The 19,357-nt window shown below is 33.5% G+C and overlaps 1 protein-coding gene across 2 annotated transcripts in view; it reads left to right on the plus strand.

Moving 5' to 3' along the window:
• The window catches only part of put (activin A receptor type 2 punt), a 54,938-nt gene extending 48,264 nt beyond the window's left edge, over positions 1-6,674 (plus strand). Inside the window, exons 10-11 of one of the 2 annotated variants that reach the window (XM_069819134.1) lie at positions 1,721-1,922; positions 5,959-6,674. In XM_069819134.1, the coding sequence (XP_069675235.1) occupies positions 1,721-1,903 (183 nt within the window). In that variant the 3' untranslated portion in view covers positions 1,904-1,922; positions 5,959-6,674. The remainder of the gene's footprint in view (positions 1-1,720; positions 1,923-5,958) is intronic. The other variant, XM_069819133.1, reaches the window with a different exon arrangement.
• The last annotated feature ends 12,683 nt before the right edge of the window (positions 6,675-19,357 follow it).

Genomic DNA, 19,357 nt, shown 5'->3' on the forward strand with positions numbered 1-19,357 from the left:
GTTACCCGGAATAAGCCTATCGGTGCTTTCAACTGTCTCTGTGTTACAGCAGCATATGGTCATCCTGAGCGTAGAAGATTTGACAGCCTTGCTTCACCTCGTTCTGTCGCTGACACTCTGCTAACCCAACGACTGACAGTACTCCTATTCACTGCTTGATCCCCATAGACATGTTGTAAGCGCTTTTGGATGTTTGCAATGGTTTCCTGCACCGCAAAGAGAATTCAATCACAGCTCTCTGCTTTGTACCTGTTTCACGTGCAGTAGCCATTTTAAAACTAAACTACGTCACAGCTATCTAACGGAAAATGGCGAAACTATATGACGAAATGCAGGAAGCTTTAAAGATGATGTGTATAAAATTTCGTTATTTTGCAATGAAAGGCAGACGAGAAAAAAAATTATGTGCATTACTTATTGAACCGCCTATGTACTACCAATATTCAATATCATATAGTTCACAAAGTCATATGGGTTAAGATTATTGCATTTTCCATATTACAGAAAGCCATTTCAGATGTACAAGTTAATAATTTATTAAAGTAATGAAAGGCATTTTTTATTTGGACTCTAGTTGTATCCTTGTGTACTTCTGTACTTGTGGTTGGACATTGTCTCTACTGTCACATATAATGTTGTTGTTGTTTTCTAATGCCAGGCGTTTGACAATAAAGTCATTTGACCTCTTGCACTCCAATATTTTTCAAAGATATTATCATGACCAGCCAAAGAAGCACAGATTTTGAGGTGTTCCGAATCCATTTCTTGGTTTGAGTTGCACAATGGGCAGTTAGGGGACTGATATATTCCAATTCTATACAGGTGTTTAGCCAAATAATCATGGCCTGTTGCCAATCTAAATGCAGCTACAGACGATTTTCGTGGTAAATCGGGAATTAACTGTGGATTTTGGTGCAGAGAGTTCCATTTTTTCCCTTGGGATTGTGTTATCAAATTTTGTTTGTTGAAGTCTAAGTATGTAGATTTAATAAATCTCTTCACAGAGTAATACGTAGGTTTAGTGACAGGTCTGTAAGTAGCAGTGCTGCCCTTCTTTGCTAAAGCATCCGCATTCTCGTTTCCCAGGATTCCACAATGGGATGGTATCCATTGGAATACAATTCTTTTATTGAGTGATATTAATTGAGAGAGCATTTTAGTTATTTCTGCTGTTTGAGATGAAGGTGTGTGTTTAGAGACGATTGATATAATGTAACAAGGTACATGAGGGTAGGCCAGCAAAAGGGGAACACAGTAGGTAGAACTTAAGAATGAGAGGGATTCAATCCGGCATTGGAACTTGAATCCGGTGTGGCTTAGTGGATAAAGCACTAGCACATAAAGCTGGAAACCCAGGTTCAAGTCCCGGTGCCAGAGAGAATTTTTCTCCATTCTACCAATTCTTCATAATTATTTGATGCGTGATACTAATGCTAAAAGTGAATTTGTGATATTTGATATTTAATGCTAAATACTTTTTTCCAAAATTTGCAACAGATAAATTTAGAAGCTTCTTTTTCCCAGTTCTTACTCCATATTATTCTACTTTAAGTTGCTTGATAGATGAAATACAAACAAAAAAATTGGTAGAATAAACCTTATCCAAAAATGAGTATGAAATTAAACTCTCAGGAAGAAATCTTTATTGTAATACTAATTTCGTGGATAGTGTGTATGGGTTATGACGTGAATACTTAAAGAAGTAAGTATGATCTTTCAGGGTTTGGTGGCTCTTTGTGACACAATGGAGGAATGCTGGGACCATGATGCCGAAGCTCGACTTTCAGCCTCGTGTGTTGTGGAGAGAGTGGCACTACAGTCACGCCTATTGCCCACTCCTGTTACCACCATCAGAATGAGCCCTCTTGGAAGTGAGACTCCGCACAAAGAGTCCAGCATGTAGAAAGCTCAGCATATTATTGGTAAGTTAACCTTACTTCTAAACCACTTGCATTAACTTAATCCAATGATTTCTATTATTAGAGATCTATAATAGTTATGTGAGTGATCCTGTAAAATTTTTATAGGTACCACAAAGGAACAGTACCTCTCTCTTGTTGCAATAATGGCTCATCTCCCTCTCAGCTGTGTGTAGAATACAGCCTGTTGTCATATTCTGCTTATTCTAGTTCATTTCAGCCGAGCCATTCCAATATTTCTTGTACAGAATGGTACAGTACCCTGTTTGAAATGCTACTACTGTATTCTGTTATTGCATTCCCGAATATACACTGTGTCTGGGCTAGAGGTATCAAGAAATAATTTTTCACCATTTATTAACAGAAGGATATTTTATTATTATATGTTTGGCACAGGATGCAGAAACTCTCCAAGATTTTATTTTTATAACAACAATGCTAGAAATCTTATGTTTTTATTATTATAACTAGCCGTACCCATGCGCTCCGATGCACCTGTTAGAAATAAATATAGTAATTACATAATTAAAATAGGACGTTTGATCCAGGGAACATTTGTGTTTGATAGAAGGATAAATCGTTTAATATGTTACTTAATTTAAATTGTATTTAAATAATTAAAATGCGGTCATTTTGGTCCAGAGACACTCATTTGGTGCAATGACAATTCCTTTAACATGTTTAATTGTTATTACATGCAACCATAGTTTAATGAAGATTGACATATCATTTAGTTTTAATGAGTACTTTATATTACTTGCTATATGTTTCAGAAGTTACTGTAATAACATTGTAGAATTATGTCCATCTAGAGAAACTACACTTTCCAATGGTGAAATAATAATTAAACAATTAATTAGCTTCCGATATTACTTCATACAAACACAGAAGCATTCTCTTAGGCTATGTTTAATAGCTTTCGATTGTTGTTGTCCAAGGCCCCTTATAGACGAAGTCATTTGTTTTTATTTCTGTACAGCGCCTTAGATGGCGTTATTGTAATTTTGAAACTCATTTATCTCATTAAATATCAGTCCTATCAAAATTTTGTGTAGAATAAAACTTATGGGAAATTATTTTTAAAGAAACTTTTGTTATGCAATATTTTTCATGAAAATCAATAATATGCGAGATATTTCGATTTATTTAATTCAAGCCCCCTTATAACCCCCCTTTTAAATAAAGTATTTTGAATGCCATATAGCCTAAAATCTAAGTTACAACGAACTTAATTTATATTCCAATTTTCATACAAATCGGTTCAGCCATTATCGCGTGAAAAGGTAATAAACATCCAGACAGACAGACAGACATACAAACAAAAATTTCAAAAAAGCGATTTTCGGTTTCAGGATGGTTAATTATACATGTTAACACCAATTATTTTTGGAAAATCGAAAATTACCAGAAAAATTTTGGCTACAGATTTATTATTAGTATAGATGATTATTATTAAGATATGTAGCCATTCATATAGTACAATTTCCGTCAACAAGCTCTAGTATCAATACTACCCTCTTAAAACTCAGATTTTCTGCAGTGGTTTTTAACATCCGTAAGGTCAATGTATTTTGAACAACTACCAAGCATGTTGTTGACCTAATGTTAGGTATTTTGATTACATCAATTTTTTCCCTAGCCAGGTAATATAGTTTATGATATCTTTACTGTGTTAACGTTTGCAGTTTACCTGGTTGACTAGTTTCGAAGTGGCCTAGGCTTTGGACAATGAAGGATACCACTTCGAAACTATACACTCTTAAACTGGTTCCTCATATCAACAAATGCATGTGATCATTTCTGATATATTATTGGTGGTTCAGTCGCACATAACATTTCTGGGCGTGGTAACACACAGCAGTCAGTGTTGAAAATGGACGTGCATTTAAAAATAATATAGGCCTAATAAATATAATTATGGTAGAAGTAAAAAAATTGTAAATTATAAAAATAAATATATGTAAATACAAATATGAAGTTATAAATGATTCATTAATCATTATATGATTGAGCTCTCCTATGGCAGATTTTTGGCAATGACTGGCTTAATGTGGTGAATGATGAAGTCAAGTAATCGCTATTAGTAAAAAAAATGTTTCACTATTAAATTATTGCCAGCATATTAGTTTACAATACTTTATTAATAGCATACTGTATATTATATTTTGGATATGATGATGGCAGGTTAAGGTAGTTAGCCTAACTCAAAATCATAGAACTTACGTGAATAACTTAAGGTACGGTCACATGTCGCTACTTTTGCAGCGATGCAGTACAAAAAACTGTGCAACTCTCGTACTGTGACGTGTGAACAATGGTGCAACCCGAAAAGTAGTGGCTGCCAAACCTGCTGCTCGCTACTTTTTCATGCTGCACGCAGCTTAAAAGTAGCGACGTGTGAATAGGATTCTCAGGGTTGCAGCTGCAGCATTTTTGACATCGGTTTTGTTGAAACTTTTGCTGCGGTTGCGACCAGTGTTGCCACCCATATGTGCCAATGATACTTTCATTGTTTGGATGTATTTTAATGTTAGATGTGATGAAAATAATTTATTTGTAACAGTTATTAAATGCACAACACAGTCTGAGCATATTTGCTGACGATATAATTCACTTTTTAATTTTCTGTAGCATAGTTTCAAACAGGAGGGTTGCCAACATTGATTACGTGAATATGCTGTTGGTTATCATTTAAGTATATAGGCGTTTTTAAAAGCTTTATAGTAAAAATAATGCCAATTTCTGAATACTAGTTAGGACAGAAAAGCAAATAATAGATAAGGAAGCTTTCGCATGAGTTTCTTAATAATGCGAACATAACCACAAAATGTATATTGAGAAGTCAACACGGAGATGGAAACCTGCAGCATGACTGTGGCTGCAAAAGTAGTGCCTTGTGTGTGAACAGACTCGCAACCTCCAGTTGCAACTTTTGCTGCACTCGGGTTGCACAGCACGAAAAGTAGCGTGCAGCACGCTACTTTTGGCTTACGTGTGAACACGACACGTAACTTTTGCAGCTGCAGTACAAAAGTTGCGCTGCAAAAGTAGCGACGTGTGACCGTACCTTTAGTAGCTATCAGACAACATGCCAGTTCCTTCCAAATCAGATAGTAACACACAGCACAATTCATTTTGTAGATTGTACTGATAAATAATTTACTCTCACATAATTCACAACACTGAACACAATTCATTCCTCTCCCATAATAATAATATCTCAATTCACAAATTCATAACACAACAGTTCAATTTATTATTCACAACACTTCATAAAAGTGGCCGATTAGTTGAAATTAAACTGCCCATCTGATATGCCACACTTCAATTAAGGCTTAATCTGTAACTGTAAGATTACGAAATGTTGAGGTCAGGAAGGTCACACACACACATCCTATATACTGTATAGCAATTAGTCATGATGACATCATTCAAAATGCAATCATTCTCTATCAGCGAGGTGTTTCAGTACATATAAAACATTATGGTAGACATACTATTACTGCATAGTGTCATAGTGTATACTTTAATCTGACCGTAATATACAACTTTTCCGTGTTTTGTATTAAGACACTCTACTTTTTATTGCAATGAAAATTATTGTATATATTGTTGTAATTACATATAATTTTGTAACTAAGTTTTTGTTTAATACTTTTAAACAGCAATATTGCAAATTTTTTAAAACAAGAAACCATTTATAAAGCGGACTAGTTTTCTAATTGCGCACTGGTGTACTTTGGTGTACAACCAATTACGAGATCCTTGTCCACGTGCATTTGTTGATATGATAAGAGCATGTTTAGTCAGCCTGATAAATTGCAAAAGTTAACACACTAAAGATATCATAAAGCTATTCAGTGATTATAAGTGTTAAAAGAGTGTATCAAACAATGAATAATATTAATCCATTATTTGATATCATTAAAATTCTGTCTTTTGTTCTAGAATATGCTACGTTAAAATGTCCTCCTTTCTACATGCTATCAATTTTTCAAGCTGTGGTTTAATATTAATTTAACATTATTTTCTTTTCTAGTGAATAATTTTTTTTATCGAGTACCTGCACTTGATCTACAGTACCTGGAACAGAGAATTTTAGCAGAAACACAAATGTTTGTACATGTTTAGCAAGATGGGGAATCCTACCAGTGCTGTTGTTACCTCCATACATTCATTACTTCATTTTTGAACCTGTGCCAATTCGAAAGCTGTTTTTCATGTGTGGACAAGTTAGTGTATTAGTTTCGTTTTGTGCATTGTCATGTCACTCAATGCAAGAATGAACCAGGCACTGTGCCATGTGGCCCCATGGGAAATTGCGAACCTATTAGTAAAGTGTGGGCATTGTGAAGGTTTGGAATTGTGATGCAACATATCCTACTGCTAAGAGAAGTAGACAACGACATAGCTTAGTAGCTGGACGGTGAATGTCAAACAGCCACATTTTGACACTATGTTTGTTACTAGTTCTTATGTTGAGTACTTTTGACTACTAACATGTATGTTCACGAGTGAAGATATTATGACGTAGACCTTTTTATATATGGTTTTCAAATTTAATTTGCATCACTTAATCATGTTAAATAAAGTAAGAGCATTACGTTCGTCAATAGTGTGCCTGTGTGACATTCTAACTCAGTTACTATCACTTAATGCTTGACGTTCGCTACTTTGATGAAAAGAAGAGATGTGTTACAGTTAAATAGAGGATGAAATAATTATTGTTACACTTTATGAGAAGATTGTTTAATTCCACAGCAAGAGGAGCTTCTGCTTCAAGTTTCAAGTTGCAGATGGGCTGCTTGCGTGTAGTGTAGCTGTAGTTGGAAGTGATTTCAATATAAGAAGAACGCGAGAGAGACAAACTATGTAATCTATGGCTAGATCTGGTCGGGTTGGTAGGCAATAGTTTATAAAGCTTTTTGCTTGTGATGAGGCTTCTAGCCAGTGAGTGTTAGTTCGGTTTGAGCTGTGAAAAAAATGGAAATTGTGTCACAAGTTGCATTTAATTTGAAATTTTCAACCCATAGTATTACTGGTGTGTTAGTTCTGTGGGGCCACACCTACCAGCCCGGCATCTATGAGTTGCCTGTTCACTCCTGCAGATGGCAGCTGAAGATGTATCTACTGAGTGAACATCCAAAGTAAATGTGCTAAGGAAGGATATATATATTCTTGAAGGAAAGCTTGCGATGCTTTCTTTACGTAGAACTAGCTTAAAGAAATTCTTCTGTAATAGCATTGGATGTGGTTCAGAACTTTTTTTTTTATTCTGGCGAACCATAAGTTTAGGTTTTGTAGTTAATTTCAAAACTGTGAAGCATTATCGTTGTACGTATATGAAATAGTCAATTATCTCAGGTTTTTATAAATGGTTTAACACAGTTTTCCATTGTCTTGCACTTTACTCCTGTTTTTATTTACTCTTCTCCCTTATAAGTTTTATTTTTTCTCCATTCAGTAGGTAAAAATTTGTTAGATATCACTCTCAACACTTTCTTAAATGTTTACTCATGAAGACAATGAGGGGAATTTTATTTTCTTGTTGTTAGTATAATTTTTTATCGAATTGACAAATGTTTTAGAAACCACGTTATTAATGGACTTTACAAAGGGCCATGATGTCAACTTGGGGCACGTTTGTAGAGATAAATGACCATGACATCAAGTGGGTTGTATTTGTATAGATAAATTTATGCTGTCAAAATTCATTATTACTGAAAAGTGAGATTCGCTTCTTCTGCCCCTCTTTCCCCAGGATATATCTTAAGTCATCGTTAATTTTATCCCTTTTTATATACGAATATTTAATGTTAAGTTTCTTTTTATTTCTTTCTGATGAAATCATATCCAAGCAACCACAGGAAAACAAACTAACCATTTATTCAGGAATTCGTGTGTTTTGAGCACTGGAACAGTGTAGCTTTCATGTATAAATCCTCATGTTAGACATTTATATTTTTAGTAATATTGTGCTATACTAGTCCATTATTGGAGTAAAACTTGGAACAAATTAGATTCCAGCAGGACAGGTAAGCAGAGATGCTTCCATGTATCATCGTGAGTGTATGTGAGTATGAGTGATAGATATTTTGCCTTGCCTTGAAATGCTAAGTTGTTGAAAGCTCTCTAGACAACTATTGCAAACAGATTGATTGTGAATGATGTGTGTGTTTGTATCTGTATTGTTGAGCATCAGTTCTCTGAACATGACGCTTCCTGTTTCAAATGGTTAGTTAATCTTCTGATATCAGTGCATTTAATTCCTAGTAGTGTTTAATTTAGCACTATGGAGCATAACCTTATGGTTATTTTAACAAGTTCCTGTTATACACCGTAGTTTGCATTGTTTGTTGGTGAATGATGACACAGCTCAAGATGCCTCACTTGTTTTTCCTCCAGTAAACTTAATTTATTTGTTGTTGCATGTTTTTTTATAGCTTTTATAAAGTTATATGAAATTTTGTTATTAAATGTAATTTTACAAGGTAAGATTCTATAGAAATCTGAATTGTAAGATGCATTTTTTATTACAAGAGATAGTTGTCAGTTTGTAGTGCTTGCAGTAAGTAATCTAATTTATCAGTGCCCATTGGTTATGTATTCGCAGTTGCCCTACATATTGAAAGAAAAATCTGAAATTTTAAAGCAGTTGTTTGACTTTTGTTGTTGATGTGAAAGAATGATAAATTATTGATAACTTATTATTCTCATTATTTTTAAATTGCTCCATATTTTATTTCATTGTGTATTTTAGTGCACTGATATCGGATATGCAAACTTCATTTCAGGTTTTTTAATTAGTCTTCAAATAAGTCTCACCATTATTGTACACATCATACCGATAAACTGTATATATTCATATACAAACATACCAGTCTTATAGGTATACTGCATTGTGGTGAATGTAGGAAAACATTCAATGAATACATTTGCAATTTAATTGTAATATTATAAACACAAATTTAGCATTACAATGCTTCTAAAAAGTAACCATAAGTAATATATAGGGACAAGATTATTGTGTTTTAATTTTAACAGTAGATGATGCTGCATTTGGCATAAATTGAGACAATTCTATACAGCCTATCACAATAAATCGAGACTGAGTTTATGGAAATCCAGTTTGTAGTTCATATCATTTGTGGTTTTTAATACTTCTAAATAAACATTCCACTTCATTTCGTTGTTCATAATGCTTTCTTTAAATGCGTTCATATGTACAGTACAATCTTAGCAAACTGTAATATTTCATATAATAATTATACCAAATGCACAAAATATCTACTGTATGAAAGGCATAGGAGGTGTATTCACAGTAACATCACAAAAAGTTATCTGTTCACGCACATAAACACATCAGAAATTTTAAGTCTGGAAAAAATTCCCGAAATGGAGATGAAATATATGTAGTTTCCTTAAGTATGCGTAATTTGAAAAATTAATGATAATTCTAATGCTGACCATTATTGTGTTGTATTACATGTAAGAACAGATTAGAACAATATTGTCTATTTTCTGCAAAAAGATTAATAAAACAATATAGCCCATTTTTTACAGATTGCAGTTCTAACTATATATTAAAATGTTAAGAGTTAGATTTCAATCACAAACTAATTTCTTAATTAGTCATACATAAAGTGATTCAAAGCTCCTTTATACACCTACATTGATATGTGAGTGAATTAGTTGAAAATAGTGAATGTTACACAAGTTTAGCTTTTGTTCATATTGGGAAGCAGGAAGGCAAATGGAAGAACTCCAATATGTCGAGCATTGGCAACCAACCAACCAACCTTTGTTCATAATATGTAATTTGCAGAAGTTCTTGTCTGGGTCATAAAGGAATTTGTGGTGGACAAAACAGGCACGAGGGATTTTTCGTGGGGTTCTCCCATTTCCCCTCACCATTATCATCATCATCATCATCATCATTCCATCAATACTCCATAATCACACCCACTCTGTGAGGTCACAAGCCAGTCCTCCAGAACAAATAAAAAATACTATCAATACTTGTCAGTAATATACAATGCTTCAGAACTCACATGTCATGAGTTCAAGCCTGGCTGAAAGTGATGGAGTTTTAAGCAAAATAAATTTAAAGTGTGGCTTCCATTGAATGGAAAAAGTAGAGCCATTACCGCATGTAGTAGAGCCGAGACGAGATGTTATGGCACCAACCTGCGCCAAGTTTTAAATTGCCGGCCAGCAGAGTAGAGGAGTGGGGTTGTTTGGGTTACTGTTCTCAAGCTCAGAGCGGCAGGCATACCTTTTCATCTCTTTTTAAAAACATTCGTCTTATCTTAGTATCACCACTTTCCTACTCAAGAGTCCGAAAGTACCTAATGGAACTACACCCGCTATTCCATCTTTATATTCCTATTCTCCGTTCGAATCAGACGACTGATCTGTGCTGAAATCAGATGTCCCTAAGTTTATGGAAATGTTCTCCAAAATACTGTCCATCACGTGCTCACTTTCAATGTATTGTTCTCTACTTTCTTCACATAATCATACACTGATATCCATTCTTGGAAGAAGCGAATGCAGAGTCGGCCTCTGCTTATGCGTAGCGTAGAAATTATAGATGAGTCTTCTTATGACTTCCTCATCAAAACTGTCTACAGCTGCAACAATCTTCTTCTTCGGCTGTGATTTTTCCGGCCTGGAGAAAGAATCTGCTGTTTCTGCCTCATTATTTTTCCCTTCTTTCCTAATTCTTGCCAAGGTTCGCTTTGAAATATCAGTGGCAGCCAGTACTCTTGCAAACACGATTTTCAATGGAATTGGCATTCCATTTACAACCTCTTCTGACATGAATTTCCATGCATTGTATGCTATTTCATGTCCTTAACTATGAACTACTCTTATGATTTCACACCTTAGACAATGCCATAATGAGGGCGGTCAGAAGGACAATGTTTTCAGTATTAGTAATAGCGGTAGTAGCAGAACGATCTGAACACTCGGAATGCTAGTAACCAACTAACCCAACATCCTTCCAGTTGAGTGTGAGGGCGAGTCCAAGTAAACGAACTGAAATGCGTCCCTCGCGCTGGTGCCATAATTTCTCGTCCAGGCTCTACATTTACTACATTTGTTTAACTAATCATGGGTACTTGACTGCTTGTCATTGACTCATATGAAGCCAGTTATGTAGAGCAATTTACCAACAGAGTCGTTGTTCAGGGTGCGCCATAGGAGGCTGGCCTATGCTACACCCATGATGAGATGAGATGAGATGAGATGATGATGGAGATTTGTTGGGATGCCACTGGGGAACCAGATTATAACATAAATAAACCAAAATGCTATGTCTTGGACGTCGTTACTTTGTTCTCAGTTCTTGGCAGCAGATGTTCCATGATGGCTGTGGAGGTCAGTGGTAAAAAAATTGTGCAAACATGTAGATTCAGTATATCACTAGACCACAGCCTGTAACAATAATCACTGACATACAGGGTATGCAAATTGAAAATGGATATCACATAAGAAATAGCCGGGTTTTCCCTCAACCCAATATGGGTAACTTTCGGTGTTGGACCCCGGACTCATTTCACCGGCATTATCACCTTCATCTCATTCAGATTCTAAATAACCTTAGATGTTGATAAAGCGTCGTAAAATAACCTACTAAAAAAAAAAGAAAGAAAGAAATAGCCGTTGGCTTTGTTAAGTACTTTGATTTGAAAACCAACCATCATTGCTGTTGGACATGTTTAGATCACTTTATGAAAGCCTATACAGTTCTGGTTTAGCTATCAACATATGAAACAATTTTCGTGTTAGCTTTCAGTTGAATTTGGTAAGAAGAGAAAATAATTTAAGAGTTGCTTACACCAGTGTGATTTCGTCCTGTACTGTGAATATGCCTACTGTATGTGTTTGTTACCTTTATACTTTTAATTTATTTAAAATAATTAGTTTCGCCACAATACAGTATACACTCGTACATTCAGATTTTACTTGTACATATTTTATCCTGACAAATTGTATGCTGTTAGGCATGCATTATATCCTATACCAGTAATTTAGTTCCATGCTGCCAAAATTGATCAACACACTGTCAAAACACTCGGAAGCTATGGACATGATCACAGTGGAAGAATGTTAGCAAAAAATTGCTCATCTTAATTCATATTTCACTTCTATTAAGCATCTTAATTGTCACTCTTTTCAATAGTACAAGAAAATATGTTACATTTTTCCACAGCTACAATTTGTATTATTTATTAGGCTTGGTGACATAATAACATGATGTATTAGTAATATTTATTTACAGAATTGATTATTTGAAATTAATCATGCCTATGAGAAGAAATTACGATTTTTCTTCAGTTAATTCTGGTGAGTTTTGAATTAGAATCAATTTCCTTGGTGTGTATGTATGGTACACACGCATATGTAGTCCGGATCAGCTTACTTAATATCGTAAGGGTGAAACCTAACCATTTTTCCCCTATTACTAATATGCTAGTGATAATAGTGATTTTCTAGATGTCAGGTTGGATTTTCTTTTACCAACTTTGTTTCGAATTTCGAGTACATGATATTTTTGTGACTCATTATGAAAAATACTATTTTGTTTGATTGTCATCTGCACACTCGTGTTTTTCCATCTTTGATTTAGTTTTGTAAGAAGTTAGCATTATTGTCGACATTTTAGAGATTCGAGTGTCATTAACAATTTTATGTTTTTTATCTTCAGGCAGCAGGCATAGCACAAATTTGGCAGCAGCACGATACATGCCCAAGTTTTTGTTAAGAATCTTGTGACATATTCGAAATTCATACATTTTCTGCTTCCCCATAGTCAAGCAACAGTTTTAAGAAATTACTTCGCAAACTATTTTAATATTTTATGTTGAAGGTCACTCTTACCATTGCTACTCTTTAATGGAGATTTGATCACATTTAAAATGATTATACTGCTCTAAAATTTATGCTCTTCCGAAGAGTCATTTTCCAAATGCTTAATTTAACCTTTTCAAAGTCCCTGAAAATGTTTTCAATGATTTAAAACAGAACTTCAGGAAAATATGCAGCTCATGACAATTATTTGTTTGAAAAAAAAAAAAAAAAAAGGACAAACTCATGTACATATGTTTGCTTAAGCAAACACCACACAATTAAGAGACAGATGGATGCAGTTTGCAACATGTGAGTTAAAAGAAAACTCACTGTTAGGCTGTACAGCTAGCAGAGTCTATTATGCCTACTGTTACTTCTACACTTTATTTTAAAAGTTCAGTTATTTTCCAAACCTATGGCAAATATCCACAAGAATGAAGTGAATAAAACATACCTTAACTGGATATAATAAGTAACTTCCGATTTCAACTTCTCCCTTAAATTAAGAAGATATGTTAGACCATTGCCTTACCTTCGGGACTAATTAATTAGACTCATTTGCACTACATGGCAATTATATCTGCTCAAGATGTATAAAAATAGTGGAAACATTTGGCAGATCTTACTCCAGTGTAACAATTATATATTTTTTTAAGTTTGTTATTTAACGACATTTTGTCAATTACACAGTTATCTAGCATCAGTGGAAACTTTGTCTCTATAGACCTTGATAAACTGAAGCATAATTTTCCTGACATGTTCATTTCAGTTTCTTCCAAATGCACATTGCAATAGGTGTACTGAGTTCACATGTAAGGAGCTTCAGAGATTTTGCTGCAGCTATTAAAGGCATCTCTTGATTACTTCACAACGTTGAAGCCCATTGAATGGTCGTCTCAAAAGTATGCTAAATTAAACAGTATGTTAAAGGGTTTCAGAAGACACAGTATAAGCTCCTTAATCTGCTAGATATTGATTTTTATATTTAAGTACTAGCCGTACCCGTGCACTCCGCTGCACCTGTTAGAAATAAATATAAAGTAATTACATAATTAAAATAGGACGTTTGATCCAGGGAACATTCGTGTTTGATAGAAGGATAAATCGTTTAATATGTTACTTAATTTAAATTGTATTTAAATAATTAAAATGCGATCATTTTGGTCCAGAGACCACTCATTTGTTGCAATGACAATTCCTTTAACATGTTTCTTAATTATTGTTATTACATGCTACCATAGTTTAATGAAGATTGACATATCATTTAGTAATTAATTAGCTTCCGATATTACTTCATACAAACACAGAAACATTCTCTGTAGGCTATGTTTAATAGCTTTCAATTGTTGTTGTCCAAGGCCCCTTATAGACGAAGTCACTTGTTTTTATTTCATTACAGCGCCTTAGATGGCGTTATTTTAATTTGAAAACCCATTTATCTCATTAAATATCAGTCCTATCAAATTTTGTATAGAATAAAACTTATCGGAAATCATTTTTAAAGAAACTTTTGTTATGTAACATTTTTCATGAAAATTAATAATAAGGGAGATATTTCGATTTATTTAATTCAACCCCCTTTTTAAATGAGGTATTTTGAATGCTATATATCCTAAAATCTAAGTTACAACGAACTTAATTTATATTCCAATTTTCATATAAATCGGTTCAGCCATTATCGCGTGAAAAGGTAACAAACATCCAGGCAGACAGACAGACATACAAACAAAAATTTCAAAAAAGCGATTTTCGGTTTCAGGATGGTTAATTTTACATGTTAAGACCAATTATTTTTTGAAAAGCGAAAATTACGAGAAAAATTTCGGCTACAGATTTAGTATTAGTATAGATTATTAATATTACTACGGCTATTATTATTTAAATGCATATGTCACTTTTGCTAGTGCGGAAGAGAAGGACTCATGGCCTTAATTATGTTAGAATAATTAAATAAATAAATATATGCAGCCTAGGGCAACAAAGGTAAAACACTGTTGTATACAAATCATATATGCTACACTTGCAGGCAAATGAATTTCCTTGTTAAAAGTCCATTTACTGAAACTCACTAGGACTGCAGAACAAAAATAGTGTGTTTCCATTATATAGAGGCACATGCTGAGTGAGGTTTGTTTGTGCACAATTATAACTCCTTTTCACGCGACTTACTTCATAGAGGTCGCAGCTAAGAACAACACGAGCCATTCACACTTGAGCAACATTGCCTATTTGTAATGTTAAGACTCATTCACTGTTAGTTATGGTAAGTTAAATATTACATGCATCCAGACAAAATATTATAGCCACTAAGATCAGACATATGAATTAAGTCACATGAAAAGCATTATCATATTACAAGATAAAAATATTCCAAATTTGCTATTACAAAATATAATAGAAATCTACACAGACAGCAAAATAAGTGTCAAAATAAATAACTGTATATCCGAAAGAAAATTAGTTAATAATGGAGTTCGACAAGGTTGTCCACTATCACCAACTTTATTTAATATCTATATAAATGAAATTATTTTAAAATGGAACCAAATCTACACATCAGGAATCAAAATAACCAGTGCTCTAACATTAAATACCTTACTCTATGCCGATGATCAAGTCATAATTTCCAATTCAGAGGATAATTTACAAAGAGGATTGTATACATTAAATAAAATATTAAAAGATTTTGGGATGGAAATTTCAGCACAAAAATCAAAAGTAATGGCATTTTTAGGACAAGACCCAGTCAGAAGTAAGATAATACACAATAACCAATGCTTCGAACAAGTGCAAAATTTCAATTATCTGGGTTGCGAAATATCTTATCAAAATGAAAAAGATGTGAACAAGAAAATTGCCAAATTTACATAAATTCTAGGAATAATAAACAATACATTAAAAGCTAAATTAGTACAAAAATCTACAAGAATAAAAATATATAATACACTAGCATTACCCTCCCTCTTATACGGAAGCGAGATTTGGACATTAAAGAAAAAAGACATGAACAGAATCAAAGCAACGGAAATGAAATTTTTAAAGAGGACAGCAGGATATACTCTTTTAGACCGAAAAAGGAATGAAGAAATTTTAGAACAATTAGAAGTAGAGTCAGTAGAAGAAAAAATCAGCAGATACAAATTCAATTGGCTAAATCATGTAAGAAGAATGGAAAATTCAAGAATCCCAAAAATTATGATGCAATATAAACCTAGAGGACATCGTCGACCAGGAAGACCTTTAAGAAGACTGCTAGATGGGGCCGAAACAGGTCTAGAGAGGCCTAATTCGTGAAGGAGGATGATGATGATGATGATGATGATGATGAAAAGCATTATAATTACAGTAGTTTATAGTAGCAGTAGTTCAACGTACTGTCAAGACTTTTCTCTTATTGACCACTTATAGCTTGCAATTCACAAGCTGCATCCCATAACAAATTCTCAAGAGGTTCTTTTAGGTTTTCACCTCCGTGTCTCTGTTTTTAAAAGTCTTAGAAATCGCATTACATATGAGTAGGAATAGCTCCTTATGTTTTGGCCAGTGCTGTTGATCTGTCTTGTACCTCACTTGCCCAGCTGTAGCTCTGCTACCTATTGGTTTCAAGACTGAGTTCTTTGGTTGCTCAATACCTGTTGTCATCCCCACTTTGCTACCTTGTTCTCCAGTTAATGGATGGAGAAAGTTGTTCCTTGGTACTGTCCCTACACATGATTAACAGTTGTACTAATTTTTGTACATCTGCGTCTCTCTCCCTCTATCTCTCAGCCTTTCCCTCTCTCTTTCATTTCAAGACAATGAACCAGAGTCATTCATAACTGATTTAACATGAATGGAGATAGTTTGAGAAATGTCTCTCTCTTGTATTTAAAGTGTATTCATTCTGTTTTCTTCCCTAGAATTTTTGTATTGAGAAAGATAAAGTAAAATATTTAATATATATCTAATCGGAAATTAAGCTTTGCATGAGACATGAAAAATTACCCTCATATTTACGAGTACATCACTACAAGGCAAAGTTAATAAGGGTTAATTCTCTTCTAAGTTGTAAAATTGTATTTAAAGTATACCTTATTCATCTGCATTGGTTATGTGCTCATCTTATGAAGTATCAAAAATGAATAAGTGTGATTGTAAAAATTAGTTTATTAGGCACTATATGTGTTGGTTTTCTTAAATTAATATTTTTATGGAATATGTACCGGTGTATATTACTACGTGGATGTCTACTGTTGTAACACTCTGACCTTTGAAGTGAACACCTTCGTACTGTTTATGATACCATTGCATTGATTAAATCCGTAAAGTACACAGTACTTCAAGAATGTATGGATAAATCACCTGTAATTGAAAGAAAGTGCAAAATGTTATTGTAATATATATATATCTAAAGCAACCTCTTCAGGGTATAAGATGGTCCTAGAGTCGCAACAATTTGAAATCTATGTACTTGCATAAATGTTTTCTGCCTTATTCTTTTTTCATGAATCTTTCATGAAAGAAACCTTTGCATTTCATAATTCTTTCCTACTGTGTAACAAATGTTGAATGTATCACATTTTTCATCACATTTGCAATAATGAAAGATTTTAATGAATTATTAATACATGTTTGTGCATGACAACATTTACTTGCAAGCAGTTGCTTCCTAATTTAGTTCTATATCTACAAAATTGAATGTTCTGAGTTCGGTTCGAGAAATGTAAGGATAAGTTAAGTGAAAGCTAAGCAATAAATATGGCCTATCCCAAGGTACTAGAAAGGAGCTAAGGAAAACCATGAAAACCCCATATAAGAATCAGTTAATTCTGACTTGCAGAAAGTGTTACAGTGTTTACGAAACCGTGAAAGAATAAGCTGATCCAATAATGAAAAAGAATTAAAAAGCAAACTAGATCAGACATGTATATATTTATTTTATACAGTAGTTGCATAAAGTTATATACTCTTCCTGTACTTTACGTGTGATATACATTCTAATTCTAATATATATGTTGACAGTTCATAGTTTGAGGTTGTGTGACTTAGGACCACCCTATACTAATTACATTGATAACTTAACGTTAGTGTTTTTCTTTGTATTAAACAACTGTTTTTTATCTAGTAATATTAAATATATTTTTGTAAATCATTAATTGTATTTTCAGTGGAAAGAGGTTGGCAACAATAGTTTCGCTCCAGTATTGTGTAATACTAACTGCATAAGAGAAGTGCATGTTCGTATTGAATATTTGCTGACCTTCTATATCTTTAGTTTACACGAAATATAATTGTCACGTGCTCCCTCTGTTACGTGTTAGGACAGTACCAACCTGCTGCACACTCCTGATTACAACTGATGTCATAACTAACCACTAATTGTACAGTGAACAAAAACAACAAACACTGGTGCTTTTTACATCTCCGAGAGTTCAAACAATATGCATACATTACATAACTTTTTTGTCATAGTTCTTTTTTGTACATAACTTTTGAATATAAGTACTGTAGTTAAAATATTCTTTCCTTCCCCATTTCTTCCTTCCATGAAATGAAAACAAATTTTTGTGCACAATATTTTTGCATAATTTTTAAAGTGTATTGTGTAGTTGGGTTGTAAGAGTAGGGCAGCTTATGTAGTGTTTTCTTGGACATCATGTTTGTTAAGGCAAAAGAATGTCGAAATGAAAAGTCAGCCAATGTTTGCATTGTTAGCTATAAACTTGCAGTCCAACCTCACACATCTATCATTAATGGACATACGTTTTTTTCAACTTTATCCCTTTGAAAGGATTCTGTCTCTCCACCGTCGCCGGCATAAATTGCCTCAGATTAAATTTGAATGACGGTCTAGATCTTGTATTAAATTTCATCTAAGGAATTAAGGGAATCAGTAATTGATTGAAAGTACAAAATTGTTCCATTGTACATATATTACAGTTGAGTATTTGTGTATATCATCTGAAGTTTAAATTTTTCTTTCCGAAATATTGCGTATTTTATGTTTCTAAAGTTTTCTGCTTGGAGATTCTCCAATCTCATATTGAGTTAAGAGAAAAAAAATAATAAAAAATAATTTTACTGTAGGACAGAGATAAATAAATTATAGTTAAGGGTATATGTACGTGAACAACCACAATATTATTATCAGAAAATGCAGGCTCTAAATTTCTAAAATGTTATAAGGAAATGAACTCACAATTGGACAAAAATTACAAGGTACCGGAACAAGATTTTTTAGAACTTAAATATCTGATAAAAGTATGAAAAAGATTACTAATAATATTTTTTAGAATTTAGTTTTTATTTTAAATTAAATTTTCCAAAATTTGAAAATTCTCACATATATTATTTCATAACTCCACAGTCATTAGAGATAGAATTCTGAAGTTTTGCATGCTGATTTAACATGAATTTATGCAAAAGGTAGACTACAATAATGCCCATTTCTTTGAAAATAGAAAAATTAGGTCACAAAACATTATGTACATTTTAATATATTTGATATAAGACAAATAAAAAATTAATTGTATTAAAATAAACAATTCTACATGTCTGAGAGTAGTCTACTTTCCAGAAATAAGTGTTTATTACATGCAGGA

The sequence above is a fragment of the Periplaneta americana genome, chromosome 2 (assembly GCF_040183065.1).
Source record: "Periplaneta americana isolate PAMFEO1 chromosome 2, P.americana_PAMFEO1_priV1, whole genome shotgun sequence".
NCBI classification, from domain to species: domain Eukaryota; kingdom Metazoa; phylum Arthropoda; class Insecta; order Blattodea; family Blattidae; genus Periplaneta; species Periplaneta americana.